The 19,693-nt window shown below is 42.2% G+C and overlaps 1 protein-coding gene across 3 annotated transcripts; it reads right to left on the reverse strand.

The window, feature by feature from the left end:
- Positions 1-1,418: 1,418 nt before the first annotated feature.
- On the reverse strand, positions 1,419-19,568 carry LOC104048884 (melanotransferrin). Of its 3 annotated transcripts, none has more exons than XM_064466365.1 (18): positions 19,479-19,568; positions 16,558-16,693; positions 13,205-13,368; positions 11,987-12,086; positions 10,736-10,912; positions 10,090-10,252; positions 9,922-9,986; positions 9,089-9,246; positions 7,156-7,342; positions 6,838-6,986; positions 6,534-6,624; positions 6,173-6,241; positions 5,699-5,875; positions 5,260-5,416; positions 4,429-4,511; positions 2,953-3,137; positions 2,373-2,559; positions 1,419-1,651 (listed from the first exon to the last, which is right to left on the reverse strand). In XM_064466365.1, exons 2-18 carry the CDS (start codon positions 16,607-16,609, stop codon positions 1,602-1,604), a joined length of 2,214 nt encoding a protein of 737 aa, XP_064322435.1. In that variant the 5' UTR covers positions 16,610-16,693; positions 19,479-19,568; the 3' UTR covers positions 1,419-1,601. The 3 variants fall into 3 exon arrangements, with proteins under 3 accessions (XP_064322435.1, XP_064322434.1, XP_064322436.1); XM_064466364.1 differs by having other exon boundaries at positions 16,558-16,696; XM_064466366.1 differs by lacking the exon at positions 6,173-6,241 and having other exon boundaries at positions 16,558-16,696.
- Between the last annotated feature and the right edge of the window lie 125 nt (positions 19,569-19,693).

Here is a 19,693-nt window from a genome sequence, read left to right on the forward strand (position 1 = left end):
GAACACCTCAGAGATCTAAACAAACATCCTGCTGTTCCCTGGCTTCTTCAGGGCTACAGCTTGCTGGCTGCAGCACAGTAGATAAGGATTTTGCTCTGCCACTGTACTGGGACTTGCTTCATTTGCCATTCACCTCTCCCCTTTATATGTGAAAGGTGGACAAGTTTGGACTTGCATCCTCTCTGTTGTTTGAGTAGTCAATGCCGAACAATGGGATAAATGAGAGCGCACAGTCTGGGCCAAGACGCACTGAATCTAAAACCCTTGCTGCTGGTCAGAGTGCAAATCAGAGTGACAAGGGGGAGGAGAGGGGCGACTAAGTCAAACAGAAAAGACAAGCTAGGCCTAGAATGAACTGTTTAAAAACAGGTGGTATTAGCAGAGTACTCTACAACTGAGTACTTTGCTGCTGCCTTGCTTTGTTGGTTTTGGTGGAGGGGGTTTTTTATGCTTTATCTCCTTTATGTGGCAGATCTGTGTCTTTACTGCAGCTGGCCTGTCTTTGCTCTTTGCATCTCATTTATTGCTAGCTGAGGTTAATATAACTGCAATATATGTAGCAAGGACCGGAACGTTTTGGGTGAAGGATTTTTTTTTTTTTTAAATTAAAAATCTTAACCTAGCCTGGTTCACAGTGTATGGGAGCAGAAGGTGATAACACTCTTGCAAGCTGAAATGAGCCCTGCCCATGAAGAGCCATACACTCTAAATCCTTATCCACTAACAGGCAAAACAAACACATGATACGTTCTGTTCAGCAGACTTCATATCATGTTCAGGCAGTTTCTGCTTGTAAAACCAATGCTGTTTAATTGATTGACATTTTGAATCTATGACTCTATAAAGTATCAAAATATTATTTAAACTACTAACAAAGTAATGGAGTTTTTGACAAGGATGAATATCCATTGCTTTCCTTCACCTGCAAGCTGCAAGCATCAAGTTCTGATGGCTATTAGATGCCTTAATACATTAATTTGTGAGAAAAGTGTTTTGATTTACTAGTATAAATCCTTGGTTAAAAGAGCAAATACATTCTTCAGTCTTCCAATAGCAATTGCATATACAACCTATAGCATATCTGTGGATTCAGCAAGGACTGTCTAGCTGTGACCAAAATCATGGATATAGAAGGACAATGCTGCAACTACCAAAATGTCAGTTGATTTATTTATTTTTTTTTAAATGGAAACAGTTTATAAGACAAGCAAGGCAAACTGCTACCGACTAACCTGTGCCACTCCTGACAGTCTGTATTTTAGTCCATGGTATTGTACCTGGCTCTTTCCACAAAAATGCTGATTTCTCCATAGTAGTACAGAATTGCTGATCCTAGCTCTGTGCTGTAGGTTATTCAGACTGGCCTGTGCTGTTCCACATGATGCCATGCTCCAAACAAGAAAGGGGTGACAGGAGTAGTATTACATTATTATAAACGTAAAATCTGCTTTAAAAAAAAAAAAAAGATGAGGGTATTCAGCATACATTTCTAGAGATTACTGTTTCCTTGTTGGTTGCTTTGGATAGGCTGGACGTGCACATTTCCATGTTTTCGACATTGATGGTGGTATACGTGCCTTGCAAAGCCTCTCTATTAGCTGTCAGTTCGATGAGGATGCACAGATATCCTGTTTGCAGAAGTCTAAGATGCCTACAAACCAGCAAGAAAGTATACACTTAAAGATGCTATCAGCTTTAAAAATATCAAATTCTTCAGGTACTATTCACCAAAACAGCAGAATAGTTTCTTAAAAACTTAGCCTTACAGGAATCTAACTTACTGTGTATCTTCATTTACTTCAATACAGATTTTCAGATCCCAAAATAGCTTGACTCTGGCTCAGACAGTTTCAGTTTTTATGATAGCTACACACATACCTCATCCAGCTTTCAGTGGATAATAATGGAAAAGCCAACCTTTACGTTTATAAAGGTTTTGATGTTGAGTTCTCCACTACACTTTTCAAAAAGGAAATTATTTAACTTAATTTAAGGTTAATTCAAGAATTAAATAGAAAATTTGTTATCTTTTTCTCAAGTTTGGCATATCCAAATGAACATTATATATTCTTTTCTCAGAACTGATCTTTGGAATTGGGGAGAAAAATTTCAGAGTGGGAGTAAACCAGTCCTATTTCAATAACCTCATATTTGTTCTAAAATGTGTTGGTTATTCTGTTCCTGCGCTTTTGAATAGGAGTTGTAAGAGGCTCTAAAGGAGCTCCAAACACAGAACTCCTTGGAAAATTGTTACTAACAGGATATGTAGAACATGCTTCTCCGTTCAGTCTAAACAAAAGGGCAGTAGCTATGCACAGAAGGCTTCCTGCTTTGCATTTTTCTCTAACTCCGAATTCAGAACTTGACTTTACCTGCAGGTGTACAATTAAACACTGATTCTGCCAGCTGAAAGAAAGACACTCCGAGAATTTCTTCATAGCTCATGTGACTTGCATGAACAAGGTACTGAGTAGCATCTTTGAAAAGCAGATCACTTTCACCATACTTCAATGACTGAAAGAGATGGAACTGAGAATCCGGTTTGCTTCCCAGAGATTCCTAAACAGAAGAGAAACAAGTTCCACAGCTTGGATCATAAATAGCCAGGTTAAGCTGGCACCCTCAGTTCTATAGCAACACCTAGCAGAAGAAAAGGTTCCACTTCAACCTAGCACTTTCCGCATTCATACAAAAAGGTGCGGTTTTGCAGTGGCTTACTTCTCAGCAAAAGTATGACCACTGCAGAACAGCAACTGGTGCCAAAATGACCCTTTAGAGAATCCAAATAATTATTTTCTCAATCTCCTATGCACATTCTTAATTCTTTCATACTGGACCCGAAGGCACTTCATGTATTTAGTATATAAAGCTTTTGGTCTTGAAAGGGCTTTCAGCAGTCACACATAACAAGTGATGATAACACACTAACTTCTTCCCTGTTATCTCCCTTACCTGGGATTTCATTAGAAAGTCATAGATTTTCGTGACAGTGACTGGTCGAGTCATGACTGCACTGGGGGGAATGGCACCAAGGTTACAGCCTGGCCATTCTGTGACTGCAGCACGCGTTCCATCCGGACACAAGAGGTCAAAGTCAATAGGGGTATAACCTTTTGCCCAACCAGAGCTGTCCAGATCTGAAAAGAAGATGAAGTGAAAGCCAATCCTTTTAAAAAATGAAAACAGAAGGCAGGGTGAATCTCATGCAAAATGATAAAAATTAAAAGGAATAAGTTTAGTCAATATGTTCAAAACCTAGTAGTGTTGGGCTGACGGTTGGACTTGGTGATCCTAGAGGTCTTGTCCAACTTTAATGGTTCTATGATTCTATGCTACATGGTTGTTTATTAGGAACAGGGTAGTGTTTTCACAGAGCAAAGAGGTCAGTGAACGTAAGCTGCAGCTATCAACTAAAAACAAGAGTAACATCAAGGTATACGAACAGCTTATCGTGCCTCATCTTCATCTGTAATCAGATCACTTCCTGAAAACAGCAATTCAGCCTGCATGTCCTGCTGCCCCAAATAAACTGCTCTTGCAGCTTGAATTCCTGCAGGTTTCTAGGCCCCTATACCTCCACTTTATTTTAGAGATTCTTCTCTTAGAAAAGTCTCTTCTGTTAGTGAAATTGCCTAAATTAGAATTTCAGTGTGCTTTATCACACTGAACAAAATGGGGGTTCCCTTTCTCTTCACCTCTGTGAAAAGGCAGCGTATTTTGGCTGTTAGAGCAGTAGGCATAATGTAAGAAATTGAGGGGATTTGAGCTACTGTAACCGCACCATTTTCATCAACAAAACCCAACCGCTAGACTGTTGCGAAGATCAGTATTTCCCAGAGGAATCTAAACATTTCACAGTGTAGTAACAATGTTTTTTTAGAAACTGTGAAAGGCAAACTAACTTGTGATATTTTTACCTATTAAGCTATTTGGACTGCTTATTCCATAACTGCCTGTGAAACAACATGAGAAAGCTGCCATGTCAGGACAAAGCCATAGAACATCTCCCAGCCAACAGCATTGCCCTTATCTGCCATCTTCATTCTTGAAACTGATTAAAAACAATGAATATGTGCGCTATGGCTCCCTATGGGAGAAAGCCCGGTGGGAAGAGTCACTTGCTTTTTAAAGCTTTGAGCTTTCCAAAAATGAGTGTAGCCTCCAAGGGTGATTACCCCCCCAACACACACCGTGATCGAATCAGTGATTCTTCCTCTTGCCTCTCGAAAACTGAACAGTATCTGAATTTCGAGCTTTACTGGAACACCTACATGCAGGAAGGTTCTTGCAATTTTCCAGTCACAAACACAACTTCAAGGACCTAGATTAAACCTGTAAAAGCTGATCCTCACGAGTGCCAATCACTGTGTGGGAAGTCACTGACACTAATGAACATTCTCAAAGGAAAAGAGAATATCTGCATCTCACACTCTATGTTCTGGAGTAGGTTAGAGTGTTCCAGGAAAGCTACATCTCCAAAGCTTCTTCCACTGGGATTGCCAACTAGACACCTAGTGCAGGAAAAAAACAAAAGTTATCAGAGACAGCCACTACACGATGACTGATGTTTGGACAGTCTTCTGAAGCTAACACAGGAGTAGCTGGAAGTATCCCCCTCATCTGTAACTACTTGGTGGTTATATGGAAGAAGTTAGTGATGTCGGTATCTTAATGGAGAATGTTCACATATTTGATAAGACAATCCCTTTCAACCCTTAGAGCAGCTCCCAAGTCAAAGTTGTGGCACAATGTCCATGCAGCATCACCTGTGCCTAGCCAGGAAAGAGAATGTAATTCAACTAGATGCACTGTATATAGTCTGTGCTTTCACCTTTAATACTCTTCTCTGCCTCTGCTTCAACTATGGGTTTTTTGATATCTCCAGTCTATTTAATTACCTCCTGTACACCACACTCTTTCTTACCCCATCAACTCTGCTCTCTGACCTCCTAACTATGTTTCATCCCTTCTCTTTAAACAATCAGTAGCAATGCTCTAGGCCTTATATGTTTGGAAGCATTGTCTTGCTCTGGAAATGGTTTCATGACTGTTTTAAATCACCAATCAGCTGAACATCCAACAGCAACTGCAACCAAAACGAAATACACGCATGCATACAGCCAGTTGCTTAGCAAAAAACAAAAAGAAAAAACAAAACACACAAACAAACAACACCCAACCTCCAGAGAAAATCATCAGCAAAATAATAAGCCAATTCTGGCTATTGCTCTGCATTTTTGAGTCTGACAAAAGGCTTACCTGAGTGCTCCCATATTGCCATAGTAACGTTCATTGTGACTTGCAGCACATCTGCTAGATACTCGAGCCCCTTCCACCTCACTCTCTCCAATGCACACCTTGCACAGGTTTCCATCTGCTCCTGGCATGCAGCCCTTCCAGAAGTAGTTCTGATAAACTGAGTAGAGAAAACTGAGGTGAGATTAGGGCAAGGTATTCCAAAGCCTCTTCACGCATGGGCAAAGACAGGAATGGAATTCCATCCTAACAGCTAGCAAGGACTAAACAGCATGAAGAATCACAGATAGTCAGACAGGAGGAAGAGCTGCTTCAACACACTCCGAGACTGCAATCGCCACTTGCTGGTCAAATCCTCATGGCCCCATCTCCATTTTACTCCCAAATTTGGGGCTTCAGATTTCCACAGTCTAGTCAACAGACAACCCAGAGCAGCCCTTACCAGAGCCAATGTCACAGTTTGCAGTATCATTCTCCAGATTTGTGTATTTGGAAAACAGTAACCATCCTCCAGGACTATACAGGTGACTGTGGCAGGATCGCCTTCCCCTAAGGTTACGGATGTTAATCTGTTTGGCATTTTTCTTAGCTAGAGCAACAGCATAAATTGGTGGCAGTGCTGTAAAACAATGACAACAGCCGGTTATACCAAGACAATGAAGTATTCCAGACAGGTACAGCCCCTCTCTTCCCTCCCTCAGCCTGTCATGATATCTTCAGTTACAGTAGAGGATCTGCATTCTTTGCTTAGCCACAAAGCTCTTGTCCTAGCTGCCCGGCATTATGTGTAAAGCTCCTGCTGAACATGCACAGCAAGTTCTTCCCCAAACCAACATGCAAATATATTCCTCCATAAATCCTAGGGGCAGCCTCAGGAAAACCTAAACATTTTGCCTTCTCAAAGTTGTCCTGTTACCTTTGTGCTTAAGGTGAATTAATTTCCCTGTTTCCTCCATGCTGTTAGCAGCTGGGGCACAATCTCCCCCTGGAGAGGAGAAACAACCATTAAGGACCTTGTAACTGCTGATGTTCCTGTTAGGTGGCAGCACCCCATAAAAAACCTTGCAATCCTCTTGAGCCATGTCAGCATCTCTGTCCCTTTCACAAAAGATATAATAAACAGCCAGATCAAATGCTAGAGCCGGTTAGTGGAAGAGCTGGGAAGAATATTTGGATATATGTATTGATTTCTACTTCCATTACAAAACATCAGAAACTGTGGAAATTTAACTATATTTTTGATGGTACTTTTTTGCTAAGGTCACCTGAGGACTCACCATAACATTCTGCAGCTACAGGAACCAATCCACACCTCCCTGCAATGTAGACATGCGTTGCGTCCAGGGTGACTGCATCAGCCTCACTACTCTGCCAACAGCATTATAGAAAATAACAAAAAGAGGATTTGCATGAATTGTGTAACCAAGCAGCTGTACTTCCCCACTGGTTGGAAATTCCCCTGCCTAAATTCCTTCTCATTCCCACTGGTTCCTCTAGTGTACAAATTGTTTTTCCTCTTGTTCACAAGAACATACCTACCTTGTGTGGTCTTATATACTCTGACTAGAGGGAGTCTCCTACCTTGATCATTTCAATGCATTTGGTCATGGAAGTTGCTTGGACACAGACCAATGGGTAGGATTTGACACTCAGTGCCCACTCCTCACACTTGCGAAGCTCAGCATCACTGATGCAGCACCACCGCACAACACTGTTGTCCAAAGAGCTCCCTGCATCGGAAGGAAGGAGCACAGTGAGATCATGTCACCTACGCGCCATTCTGTTCTTTGCTAGGGGGATGTTTAGGTCTATGCACTTGTGCCTGGCAGGGAGGAATAGCACAGAAAGAGAACTTTTTCTTCCCTTTCCTTAGCTACAGTTATCTAGAAGGCTTCTCACCTTCATGGCCAAGTCCCTTAAGGAGAGCTACATAATCCAGACCAAGGACATAGGCAATCTCTAGCTGCTCCTCAAGAAGCTGCAGGTGCTGAGTGGCATCTCGGAACAGCAGGTTCTTTCCCCCAAAGGGTGCTGAAGTGAAGAGTTCAAACCTGGCTCTTTCCTTTCCTTTTCGCCCAAAGAGGCGCTAGGACAAGAACAACACTTTTAATTGCAACAAATCTGCTCATCCTTGCAGTAACAGGCAGCCTCATCCTCCCCTCCCTTCATGTCAATAGTTTGTAACATAGCACTAGAGGTTCCATCACACTGGGACAAAAGCCCACAGGTACTGCAGTAAGTGGGTGGTTCCAGTCCTAAAAGCATTATATGATTCACTTTTTTGAAGAATTTTCTCCTGTCTTAGTTATTCCAGTTTATTGGGCTGTGCTCAATGTCTTCTACCCTGGAAAGGCAACTGAGGGAGTATAGCTGAGTGAGAAATATTTGTGATAAAGATCAGTGCAATAAAGGGGCACAGGATACCTTCTGCTTTATGATGGGGAAGTACCATGTACAAAGTAGCTCTGTTCAGCCTGATGGTGATATCCTGAAGGAAGTAGATTTTTTTTTAATTTTCTGCTAAGCCACAATAATGAGCCATGTGAGCTTGGCAAAACAGAGTTTGACGGCCATGGAAAGGAACTGAGAGATAGGGAAGCACTTGTTTTATGAGTTTATCCTTGGGGAGAGCTGAGAGACTGATCAAAGGAAACATCCCACCTCAGAAGAGCTGAGAACTGGGTGATAAAGTGTATAGTCAAGGAGAAGAGCTAATTGGGATGTTGATAAGAACGAAAACAAAGTGCCCTTTAGGTGAACTATCCTCATTATAATACTAAAAATCGCACCCATAGGCCGGGAAAACACACAACACAACACACACAACACACACAGAGACACCCCCACCCCCTTAAACAAGCCCCTTACTCTCTGAGCATGCATGGTCAATTAAGAGTCCTGTACCTTTAAGTTGAAGCGAGAAAGCAATTAACCAATTATTAGCTGAGGCGTGTTAATATTAGCTGTGACTGACATATTTAAAAGTATAAATGCCTCATAGTTTCTTGGTGTGGGGTGCTAGCTTTGTGGGTTACCTACCCAGCACCAACCTTTGCTCAAAAATGAATTAAATGAAATATTTTCACTCTCTGTTTTGCACCCTGGGTGAATGAACCTGCTTTTCAGGCTAACAATGGTACTGGAAGAAAAGAAATCACTGAGAAGTGTACTAGGAACACTGCTGCACAGCCATTGCTGGGGGGGGGGGGAACACAGCTAAGCTACGTGTTAAGCAGTGCACTGAAAAAGACATATTAAGATCTGTCAATAAAGAAGAGGTTTTGTACCACAGTCTATCTACCAGAGTCTGCGTGACAGTACAGCCCAGCCAGTGGATTGAATTATTCTGTGTCTGCTGGTCTATTTTAAGGCCCGGACAGCTTCACAAATTTTTCAAATTTGCATTTAAATATGCACTTCAGGTTCAGTTTCAGACAGATTCCTGGATGTCAAGGTAACAGATACTATGTGTAAGATGAGAAAAAGACAGGAACAAAGGTGAACCCTGCCTGAACCTATGCACCTCCCTCAGCTACATAATATAAGTTCCAGGGCAGGATGAACACCATTAGACATTTTCCAGTTTGGGTGTTATGGCATCTTCCCCTTCTTTACTTATTTATTCACACCCTTCTACAGAAGAACACTTTAGAGAGAAGTAAAACCTTCTTCCAGAAGCCAGTGTAGGATCCTTCCCCAGAACAACTGATTTTTAGTCCTTTTTCACACTAACTATAAATTTCTCAAGGATGGCAAACTGTGTGGTAATCTCCATACAAAGATGGAAGAAAAGCCTGTGTCTGGAGATATACAGCTTATAATATCCACTCACCTGGATCATGGAAAGAAATTTGTTGGTGATCTTCTGGAAGTTGTGGCGGGTGATGATGCCACGGCCGGGCCCCTGGCCCAAGTTACAGGTGCTGTATTCAGTCAGCTCAGCTGTAGTCCCATCAGGACATAAGAGTTCATATTCCTGTTGTTCTGACTCTGAAACAACAGGACACTCATGAATCTATGAAGACATGACTTGGCAGAAGGCACAGACATGGAAGGTAAAACATTTTTCAGAGGCGGTTGCTCAAAGATTATGCAAGCGGCACAGTGTACCAACCACACTTGGGAAAGTTGTCTTTGATAGGCTTTTCTCTCAACAAAGAGAAGGACCTCAGCCAGAGGTACTCCAAAATACTCTTTAAACTGTACTCCTGTAAGTATGTTTGTTTAAAAATTCTTACCTGCAAATACTGTTGCTAACCACCTTCAAAAGCATCGATACAGAGCTCGACTGAGTTTAAAAATACAAAACCGGTATAGGGCAACCATGCATTTTAGCAGCTTGATACACTGAATTTTAAAAGGAATCTTATAACTCCAGCAATGCAAATACTGACAGCTGCATCACAGACTAGGCTAAAGAAATCACCTGTATAAAAACATCTGTCTGCTCCCATTCTAAGAATCTCCTGTGAGGAATTTTTCCTCACTTACACTTTCCTTTTCTGTTTCCTTCTGACTTGTGGGGAAAGCCAAGAAATACCACTGAACTGCTTGCAGGAACTGAAATTTCCCTAGAAACAACAAAAATATAGGCATATCCCCCAAACTCCCATGCAGGAAAGAGCACAGCCAGAGGTTAAAATGAATCTGAGTTTTTAGGGTTACCTGTGACACTCATAATTGTTAGATGATCTAAAAAGGCAACATCTGCCACTCCATTCTTCAGGCACCTGCAGGAAGAGAATGTTATCCTATTAACATGTCACCTGGTTTCTCATCCCTTACAAGTTGTTTTTCCCTGAAGGTAAATTCAGTACAGGAGTCAGAGCTCACCTGAAGGCTCCTTCGGAGTCATAGAAGGGCTCATTACTGCTTGTCTCACAGAAGTGGTTCTTGTCTCTAACATATGATTTTTGTCCTTGGCAGAGAGCACACAGCTGAGGAGCAGCAACTCCAACCCCAGGGATGCAACTTGCATTGAAATACTCACTGATTACTGCAGAGGAGAAAACAAACAAACAAAAAGAAAGGAAAAAATTCAAATGGGAAAAAAATGGAAGAAAGAAAAGAGGCCAAACATATCATGAGCGTAACTAGGACTATGGTGCTTTAAAAAAAATAAATAAATCAGCAAATGCAGCTTCATTGTCTAAACTTAAAATTTGAAACATTTGCTGGAAACAAAGAGATCAAATTTTGTTTGGTTGAAACCATCCTTGTGCTGGCTAGATATTACAAAGACTTCTTCCCTGTTGCATACAGAACACAAAGGTTTTTGTTTTGGTAACGATTCTGCTGCTTTGAGATCACTAGAAAAGTTCTGAAGAGAGCTAAGAGCCAGGATCAAAAACACTCCAAGAGGGTATCTTGTCCACAAAGCCCTTCAATTTTCACATAGCTTGGTACCTTCTACATCTGCTTGCATTTCACTCACTTTTGCTGAGGGCAGACATATAATCCTATGGCTCTTATCACCCACCTTGGCTCAAAGGTTGTGCCTCATCCCAGGAAAGATCATTTCTTGCAAGGAGAAAGCCAAGTGGAATATTCCAGCCTGATGTCCACCTGGCTCCATTGTGGCAGCTGCGCACACCTCGCAGCCTCTGGATATCCAGAGTTCCTCGTCTGGCAATGGCCACAGCAAACACACAATTTCCTGCGATAGGACAAAATATTTAACAGAAATAACTCAATCCCAATTCCATAACTTCCATCTGTGTACAGGAGTTCAACTACTTCTGCAAACACGGCTGCAGAAAAGAAATCTTAGGCATATGAAACGTAGGTACTCAAGCCAGGACCTTCTACCATATTCTGGCTACATGGCACCTTGTCAAACTGAGCGATGCAAGTGATGGGCAAAGCAAGAATGTAAAAATCTGGTGGGAAAGGCTTACAGGATCATCCAGCTCCATCATTCAATGCAATCGCTTCTCAAGAATTTTGAACGTTTGTATCACACTGTTTAGGTATTGTAATGGAAAGGACTCCTACACCTTATCCTCAGAACATACTTACCACCTGAAACATATCAATTCCGCTATGATTTCATGGTTCTTCAGCCAAACCAAAATTCACTTCTGTTCTCATAGCATCCCCTTATTAGTGTCTTCCTACATCCATCTGCTAATTTGGCTTCCTTCTCAGATTCATGTCCCACGAGTATTTTCCACTGTGTACTTGATTTTGGCTCAAACTTATTTATTCTTGCCTTATAAACCATTCATTGCACAAACTGCTCAGGTCTGCCAGGAATGAAGAGGAATCTTACCATAATAAGATTATCCACCTTATATTCTTGTCTCTTTAGGGCAAGAAGGAAAGAACTAATTCATGAGAGAAGCTAACCTCTTAAGGAACCACTAGTAAATGTTCAGTTACAAGAGTAAAGAGCATGGTATAAGAATTGACACAGGCAGAATAAAACCATTCTTATTCCCTACAAGATGTACTTGCCAGTACACTAGCATTGTGGGTAGGGGTAGATATCGACAATTTGTCATAGTGACAGTACCACAGGCAGAAAGCTACTAGATACAAAGCACCACTGGTATTTTATTCATCATCACTAAGTATTTTAGAAACAGTTGTTAGCCACCTCCATACTCCTATAAAGTTAATGAAAATGTATACACTTTTTTTCAAGAATTCTTGAGCTTTGCCTTTCACTGCACAGCAATTTTTTAGCAAATTCAAAAATACAACTTATTCTTTTGCTTTATTAACCTACCTTGATCATAGATCTCCTTTGCCACCACTGCCAAACCATATAGCTTTACAGCAGAGTAAACATCTCCAGCATCCAAGGAGGCAGCATCTGCTTTGTTCACCTTAAAAACAACAGTGAAACCTTCAAAACAAGTGTGTTTATGGAGAAACAAACAAAGCAGCTTCAAGAGCAGGGTTTCTGCCTGAGAAGTAGTAACCAGTGGCTTTTACAAGCATTTGCCTTATTTTTAATTGAATCCCTGCTACTAAGCATGGTGAAATGATAGCAATGAAGGCTAAGTTGTTTTGCAGTAACATCCCTTCTCACCTCTCTTTGGGCCTTCCATTCCAAAAGCACAATTCTGATGCCAACTCAAGAAAAAAGCAACCCCTGTTTTTTCCTAGTGCTCCCCCAAGACCCCAAATCCTTCTTAGAGTTCCCCTGGCTATAATCTTTCCATAACCCAGAAAGTGGAACCGCAGCCTATTAACAAGGGTTGCAGGACTGAATGAAAACACAAACCAAATTATTCCCTAACCTTTCCTGTTGGTTTTTCTTAGTTTTGTTTTCCAGGTCAGATTTGGACTTCCCTGAAGGAAACTGGGACTGAATGAAAATGGAAACTGAAATTCTCTATCCCAGTCAAGGTTTAGGTATGTTAATGAAATTGTTCTACAGCAAATGCTTATCTTCCTTTTTCATTAGTAGTTTTTTTTCAAAGCATATAGCATTATGAAAATTTCATTCTAGAACTGGTCAATTACAAGAGCTTACACTTACAAAAGGTCTGATGTCTAATTTTATTCAAATTAAAGATTTTCATATGAAAAAAAAGCCTTTGCTCTTTACTTCAGAAAAGACTGACTAGGGGCTAAAAGTAGCAGGGAAGAAAGAGAAGAGAAAATATTCATTATAGTCTGAGTAGGACCAAAGCGCACAAGCAAGAAGAATGCTCTGAGGAGGTTTTAATTTAGTAGTTTGATTTTGTCCATTTGCTTCCAAGCAACTTTTTACTTATTTCCTGGAGATTGCCAGGACATTAGCTATGGGAAAATATTACCTCTAGTTACCTCTAGCTCATGGGTTTTAATTCTTGACTCTCAATGTTCTGTGTACTTTGTCATATATGCAATACTATCTTTCAGTATCATTTTATTCTCCCATGGATTCTGTCTACCAGTAACTTTTCAAAAGAGGATTTGGACTCAATATCAGTTTTAAAAATCTCTGTGAACTCACCCTGATTTTATCAATACAGTCATATGTATTGTGGGCTCTGATGCAAGAAATCCGAGCAAATGAATCGAGAGTAGCAAGGGGCAGCACAGCCGTAAGTGCTTTGGACAGTTCAGCACACTTTCTCTGTTCCAGATCAGAAAGGGTGCACCATCGGAATTTCTTCCCTGTGGGATCAAAAAAGAAGTCAAGATTTGTAGGATTTAGTGAAAAAAACACCAAACACCTCAGTTTAACTCCTAATGGAAGAGGAAGGCTACTTTATTTTATTTAACTTCACATGTAAGTTGATTCTGTTCACTCACACTCACATATCCACTTACTTACAGGCACCCAAGAGATGTGCCCAAGCAGTTTGACCAAGCCACTTTGCCCAACATGGAGGACAACGAATGGTTGTCCTTTAGTCTTTAGTATATCTCTTTGCTTCCTCTTGACTAGCAGCAACAAACCAGTTTTTAGGTAGATTTTTCAAGAATCAACAATTATTATGGCAAGATCTTTTGCCTCAGAATCTTCCTTGCTTCATCCTCCATGAATCTTAAGCAAAGTTGCCACCCAAAATGAGGAAACAAAGGCAAGGACATCTTTATGGCTATGGTTTGTTTTCCTGTTGGGATAGCAAGAAGAGGAATGGCACTTACAACATAGGGTAACCTTCTTACCATCCTCCTGTTATCAGACTGCGGTTTTTCTTCTAGTGAGCCAACTGTGATGTAACCTTATCAGAGCACAGACCTTCTCTCAATGTAAACAATGCATTCCCTAGGGTTTATCAGTTTTAGGGCTGCCAGCTGTGTCCTTGGTTATCAATACAGGCCATTCTTTTAACCTTTGCTCTGCTGTTCCCTCCGGTGCTTTCATACACACATTCTCCCAAGCATAATTTATCCATACCAATCTTAATATTTCTGTACAAAGTTCTAGAGAGTCAGAACTAAGGCTGCAAAAGAACAAGAAGTATGGAGGGAGGATGTTGGTAGGGGATCAAGTTGCTTTAGCTTTGCTGAATTTAGTCTTTAGATATGGGATTGTTGTTTTTCAAACAGACAATAACTGTTGTTCCAAGTCCCAGCCATCTCACAGCACTGAGCTACATGCTTTGTTAGAACAGCATTTCCCAATGAGCACCATGCTTTGTTGGAACAGTATTTCCTCCCCATTTTCTTTCCAGACAAGGACCACCTCATTTTAAATAATAAGACCCACATCAGAGGTCCAGGGTGGGAAAAACTTAGATCAGAGGAGAAGTATTAAAATTTTAAGTTGGAAGAAGTTCACAATTAAATGATACTTTATAGTAGAGTAAACCAAATCTCTCAATCCAGGAAGTGAGGATCTGGATCTGTTTGAAATTAGAATGGCAGTTCTATGTCTTGGACCTTCTGCTCTTTTTAAACAACGTATTCTCTAAGCGTTTTCTCAGCAATGACAAGTAACTTGCTGTACCTCCTTCAAGACAGAGAGGTTTATCTTCCATGGCAACACCCACTATGAAAGACAGAAACTAGGGACAATTTGGTTATTGACAATGAACAATCATGTACTATCATAGAATGTCCTGAGTTGGGAGGAACCCACAAGGATCATCAAATCCATCAAATCCATCAAATCAAATCCCTGCACAGGACACCCCAAATTCACACCGTGTCTCTGAGGGCCTTGTCCAAGTGCTTCTGGAATATCGCCAGGCTGGTGCCGTGATGCCTCCCTGGGGAGCCTGTGCCAGGGCTCCACCACCCTCTGGGGGAAGGACCTTTCCCTAATACCCAGCCTAACCCTCCCCTGGCACATCTCCCTGCCATCCCCTCGGGCCCTGGCGTTGGTCACCAGAGAGAAGAGATCAGCGCCTGCCCCTCCTCTTCCCCTTGTGAGGAAGAAGCTGCAGACCACGATGAGGGCTGCCCTCGGCCTCCTCTGCTCCAGGCTGAAAAAACCAAGTGACTTTAGCCACTCCTCATAAGGTTTCCCTCTAAACCCTTCACCAACTTTCTGGCCCTCCTCTGGACACTCTCTGGTAGCTTTAGATGCTTCATGTCCTGTGGCACCCAAAACTGCCCACAGCACTCGAGGTGAGGCCGCCCCAGCGCGGAGCAGAGCGGGACAATCCCCTCCCTCGCCCGGCTGCGAAGCAGGGCTCGGTGCCCCCCAGGGCACATTGGCCCTCTTGCCTGCCAGGGCACGGTGGTGGCTTGTGTTCAACCTGCTGTCAGCCAGAGCCCCCAGGTCCCTCTCTGTGGAGCTGCTCTCCAGCCTGATTTGTTGAAGGGAGTACTGAATAAGCATTAACAACAAAATCCTTACAATCCTACCTCTTCCAAGTAGAAAGTTAGTAAGAATGATCTTCATTTCTGGATGCCAAACAAAGAAATTAAATAACCTCCCCAGAAGCACTCTATAAATTTGTAGCAGAACAGAACTATTTTGTTGTCAGATCTTTTTTCCAGTTGAAAACTAAGTAACCAATAAAAGTCAAAACAAAAGTGCCAGCAGAACAAAGGAAGATGCAATTAGAAGTGGTGGAGAAGATGAAACCTCCTTTTCCAGGGGAAGTTGGGGGCTTCGTTGGTTTAAATTGACTCTGAAGCTACATTCTGAGTAGTCCAGACACGTCAACAGAATATCCTCTTTTGCTTTAGGCTCCAGTTATTCCATCTGGGATGTACTATGACTTATTTTGTATTCCTCCTGTTAAATGCCTTCTACTCTGAAATATATCATCATATACATTTCAGGAAGATACTATGCATTAAGGAGAAAAAAGTGATTAATATATACAAAAATAGCATGCTGTTATGTAACTTGAGAGAATCTTATTCCATGTAATGAAAACCAGGACTGAATGCATCAAAAACACTACAACATCTCACACATCGTCATTACCAGATGTTTAGGCATCTGGCTCTCTCTATTAAAATTAAAAAAAAAATATATTGCCTGGAATAAATAATTTTTACAGTTAAAACACTGAAGTTTTTATTCCTTTGAGCATAGCATCAGACATTAGTCCTCCTCTTCTTTTGACATTAGTTCAGTGCAATTCCAAAAAGAACCCATTGTGGTTTTGGAGGGGAGTGGCTTGAAATACACTGATTAATTTTGACAGCATTAATGAGTATGCAGATCCCAACTATTCAAAGGAAACAAACCTTCACTGAATTGCTAAGAAACTAGTGTATCAAGCTGCTTCAAAACTAACAGGGTCACCATCTGCCAATGATCAAACAGGAAAAGTACAGGCAAATGGAAATCACAGGCACAGTCCTAGCCGCAACTTCTTTGCACAGAAGAAAGCAAAACCAAAGCATATATTAGAGTTATATATTAGCGTCTTTCCCTCTGCCCATCAGCCTTACCTGAAGACAGCAAATTGAAGATGATTAGGACCATTAAAATCGCTGTCTTCATGATTACAGCAGTTCAGCAAGGATCCTCTCTCTACCCTGAAGCTCTGCCTTCTCATACCAGGAATTCCACAGTGATGACCAAAAGCTTCTGGAAGATAACAAAGGGTTTTTAGCCATCAACAAGGATAAACCAAGATTTAAGAAAAAAACCCCAAGCAGAGGATGGTATGCCCTTGTATGCAAAGGAGAAAGGGATAGTGTCCTATTCCCACCCACAGATGGAAAATATCTGTGCATTTTCTGCTCGGTTACAAACAGACATAGGAAGTCAGCCTCTGCTTTTGAAATAAATTATACTTCTACTGTTTCAAAAGGCACCAATATGCCCTCAGGAGGTAGGTAAGACTTACAGAAAGGGTATCTAAAGCTAAGTGAATTGTCCAAACTACTGCACATATCTCTTTACAGAATACCAAAGGGTCTTTCTTACCTTTTTTTTTTTCACCTGATAATGGTTTATCTATTGAGTAATTTTAAACAAAAAGTAATCCTATGCTTCCCTAAGAATTCAGAACAGAACTGTGACACGTCAACTTTCTTGACTCTCTTCGTTCCATTCTATCACAGCAGTCTCATCCAAGCTGGCTTATTTCCCTGTTTTCTAACACTTAGTCTGGAGTATTACCTCTTAATTACTCTTACCTCTTAATTACTCAATTACAGCAGCCATGATTAACATCATTAATTCTACAGCAGGGAAAAAAGAAACCAAATATATATATATCCATAAAAGCAGAAGTGTGCATACTGAACTGATCTGATGATGCAGAAAATATTGCTAATATGGTTTAATCTTTCCTATTCAGGAAAAAAATTACGTTTCCAAAAGTCCTGGAGAAAAAAAGTATTTTTCTTAGTTTTGTTTTCGTTCTTCATCTTATGGATTTTCTTGGTACTTTCTCTGCTTCATGTATTTTTGCCAACACTTTTCCCAGAATTCTTCTGTTGCCTTATGTACTCTTCCCTAGTGATTCACAGTCCTTATTCCCCATGTGCTTCTTTTGCATTCACGTACATGGATTCCATTGCATATCCCTGCGTTTCCTAAGTTCCCTCACTAGGTCTGCAACATTTGCTGGGTTGTTATGTCTCCCACTAATCCGATCACAGAAGGAGTTACATTTCTCGCTACTTCCTGAACAAATGTTCTCAAGCCCCAAGATCTCCAGTCTCTCATTTGCTAAGAGAACAACTCTGGTATTACCCCACCCTTTGACTGGGCTCACCTGTGCAGGCCTAGCACAGCCCTGTACCCTTTGGGAAGCATGTTTTATTCCTCAGTGAGTGCAGCTTATATAGTCTTTTGATACAATATATTATCAGATGTTAAAAAAAACCCAAACCCAAACGTATGAACAAAACATGTGATGAGAAAAGTAATATTTAAATAGTTAAAGGTCCACATATTTACTTTTAATTCCAGGGAGAAAGATTACGTCAGGACAGATCATTAACCAGTTCAGTCTGTGTCAGTTAATACACACTATAAACAAGTGTGTTTCATTTAATCTCTGAATCACTCTTGAATCATTTCTGGAGAAACTTGTCCGTCAGGCCCACCTGCAGGGTGCACTTAGACATCAAAGCTAATGGCTCTTGCAAGACTTGTAGCAAAGCACCCAACAGGATCAAATCCCACCTTCTTTGAGGTTTTACTTCCTGCCAATCCTACCATTATGTTAGCTCAGGATACACATATATCCCAACAACTCAGCCAGCTAATGTTATCACTATTACATGAGGGCTGCATCTGGATCTCTGGTCATATTTTACATATTTAAAAATAAAATACTTTCCTGTAAATGTCTGAGATACTTATAGAGATACTATGCTGCTATCTGTGGTGGTGTGAAAAAAGCAGAATGACATGACGATGTTGTAGGCTTCATTTAGGCCTAGTCAGGAAAACAAATATTAATCACAAGTGTAAAGCAATCACGTCAGCTGAGAGGACCGTGTCCTAAAGCACTGAGGATGCAGAAACACAGCAGCAGGACTCTGGAATTCTTTTCTGACTGATTCACCTTATGAAACTACTCCCCTACCACCATCAGAAAATGGTAATTAGCTACTTCCCAGTAACGTAGCACCTGTGTATCTATCTAGGTGTGCATCTAAGGGGGTGGAAACCAAAACGCTCTATAAAATCACCTCTGTGCTGCTAGGATCCAGGCATGGAACACCAGACCAGGAACAGATGTTACTGCCCTACCCTGCCTGACATCTCCCTTGCAGGAACAGCGTTGTGCCTGTCCTGCACCGCATCCCCACGGCAAAATCCCTGCCCCAACATCCCTGGTGCTCCCGTATCTGTGGTCAGGGCCTTACTTGCCCCTCAACAGCAACACTGGGAAGCAGCTGAACCCCAACGGCCTCGTCCTCAATGCCCCAAGAAGCAGTCCGCTCCTCACAGCACACCTCCCGCTGGGGAACAGCTTTGTCCTGATATCATACCCCCTTTGTGGAGTAGCCTTGTCCCCATGCCACAAACCCTCAGGGACAGCCCTGTCCCCACATCATTTCTCCCAAGGAACAAGCGATAGGACGAGAGGGAACGGCCCCAAGCTGCGTCAGGGGAGGTTTAGGTGGGATATTGGGAACAGTGTCTTTACTGCCAGAGTGGTCAGGGCTTGGACCGGGCTGCCCAGAGAGGTGGGGGAGTCACCACCCCTGGGGGGGGTTCAAAAATCACATAGACGTGGCACTTGGGGACATGGTTTGGGAGGCCTGGGGGTATTGGGGTGATGGTTGGGCTCGATGATCCTAGAGGTCTTACAACCTTAACGGTTCCATGATTCTATGATCATGCCCCCTCAGAGACAGCCCCGTCCCTACACCACACCCCCCCGAGAACAGCCCTCACCACGTACCACATCCCCCTTTGGGGAACAGACTCCCGTCCACGGCCCCGTGCCGCTTCTCCCCTGAGGAGCGGGGCCGCCCCTACACACCGGAGTCCCCCCAGGCAGCGCCCCCCGCCCCGTCCCCCGGCAGGGCGCCCTCCTGCCGCCCGCCCCTCACGCGCCACGCGCCGCCCGCCCCTCACGCGCCACGCGCCGCCCGCCCCCGCGCCCGCCCCGCCCCG

Source organism: Phalacrocorax carbo, chromosome 15, assembly GCF_963921805.1.
Source record: "Phalacrocorax carbo chromosome 15, bPhaCar2.1, whole genome shotgun sequence".
Lineage (NCBI taxonomy): Eukaryota > Metazoa > Chordata > Aves > Suliformes > Phalacrocoracidae > Phalacrocorax > Phalacrocorax carbo.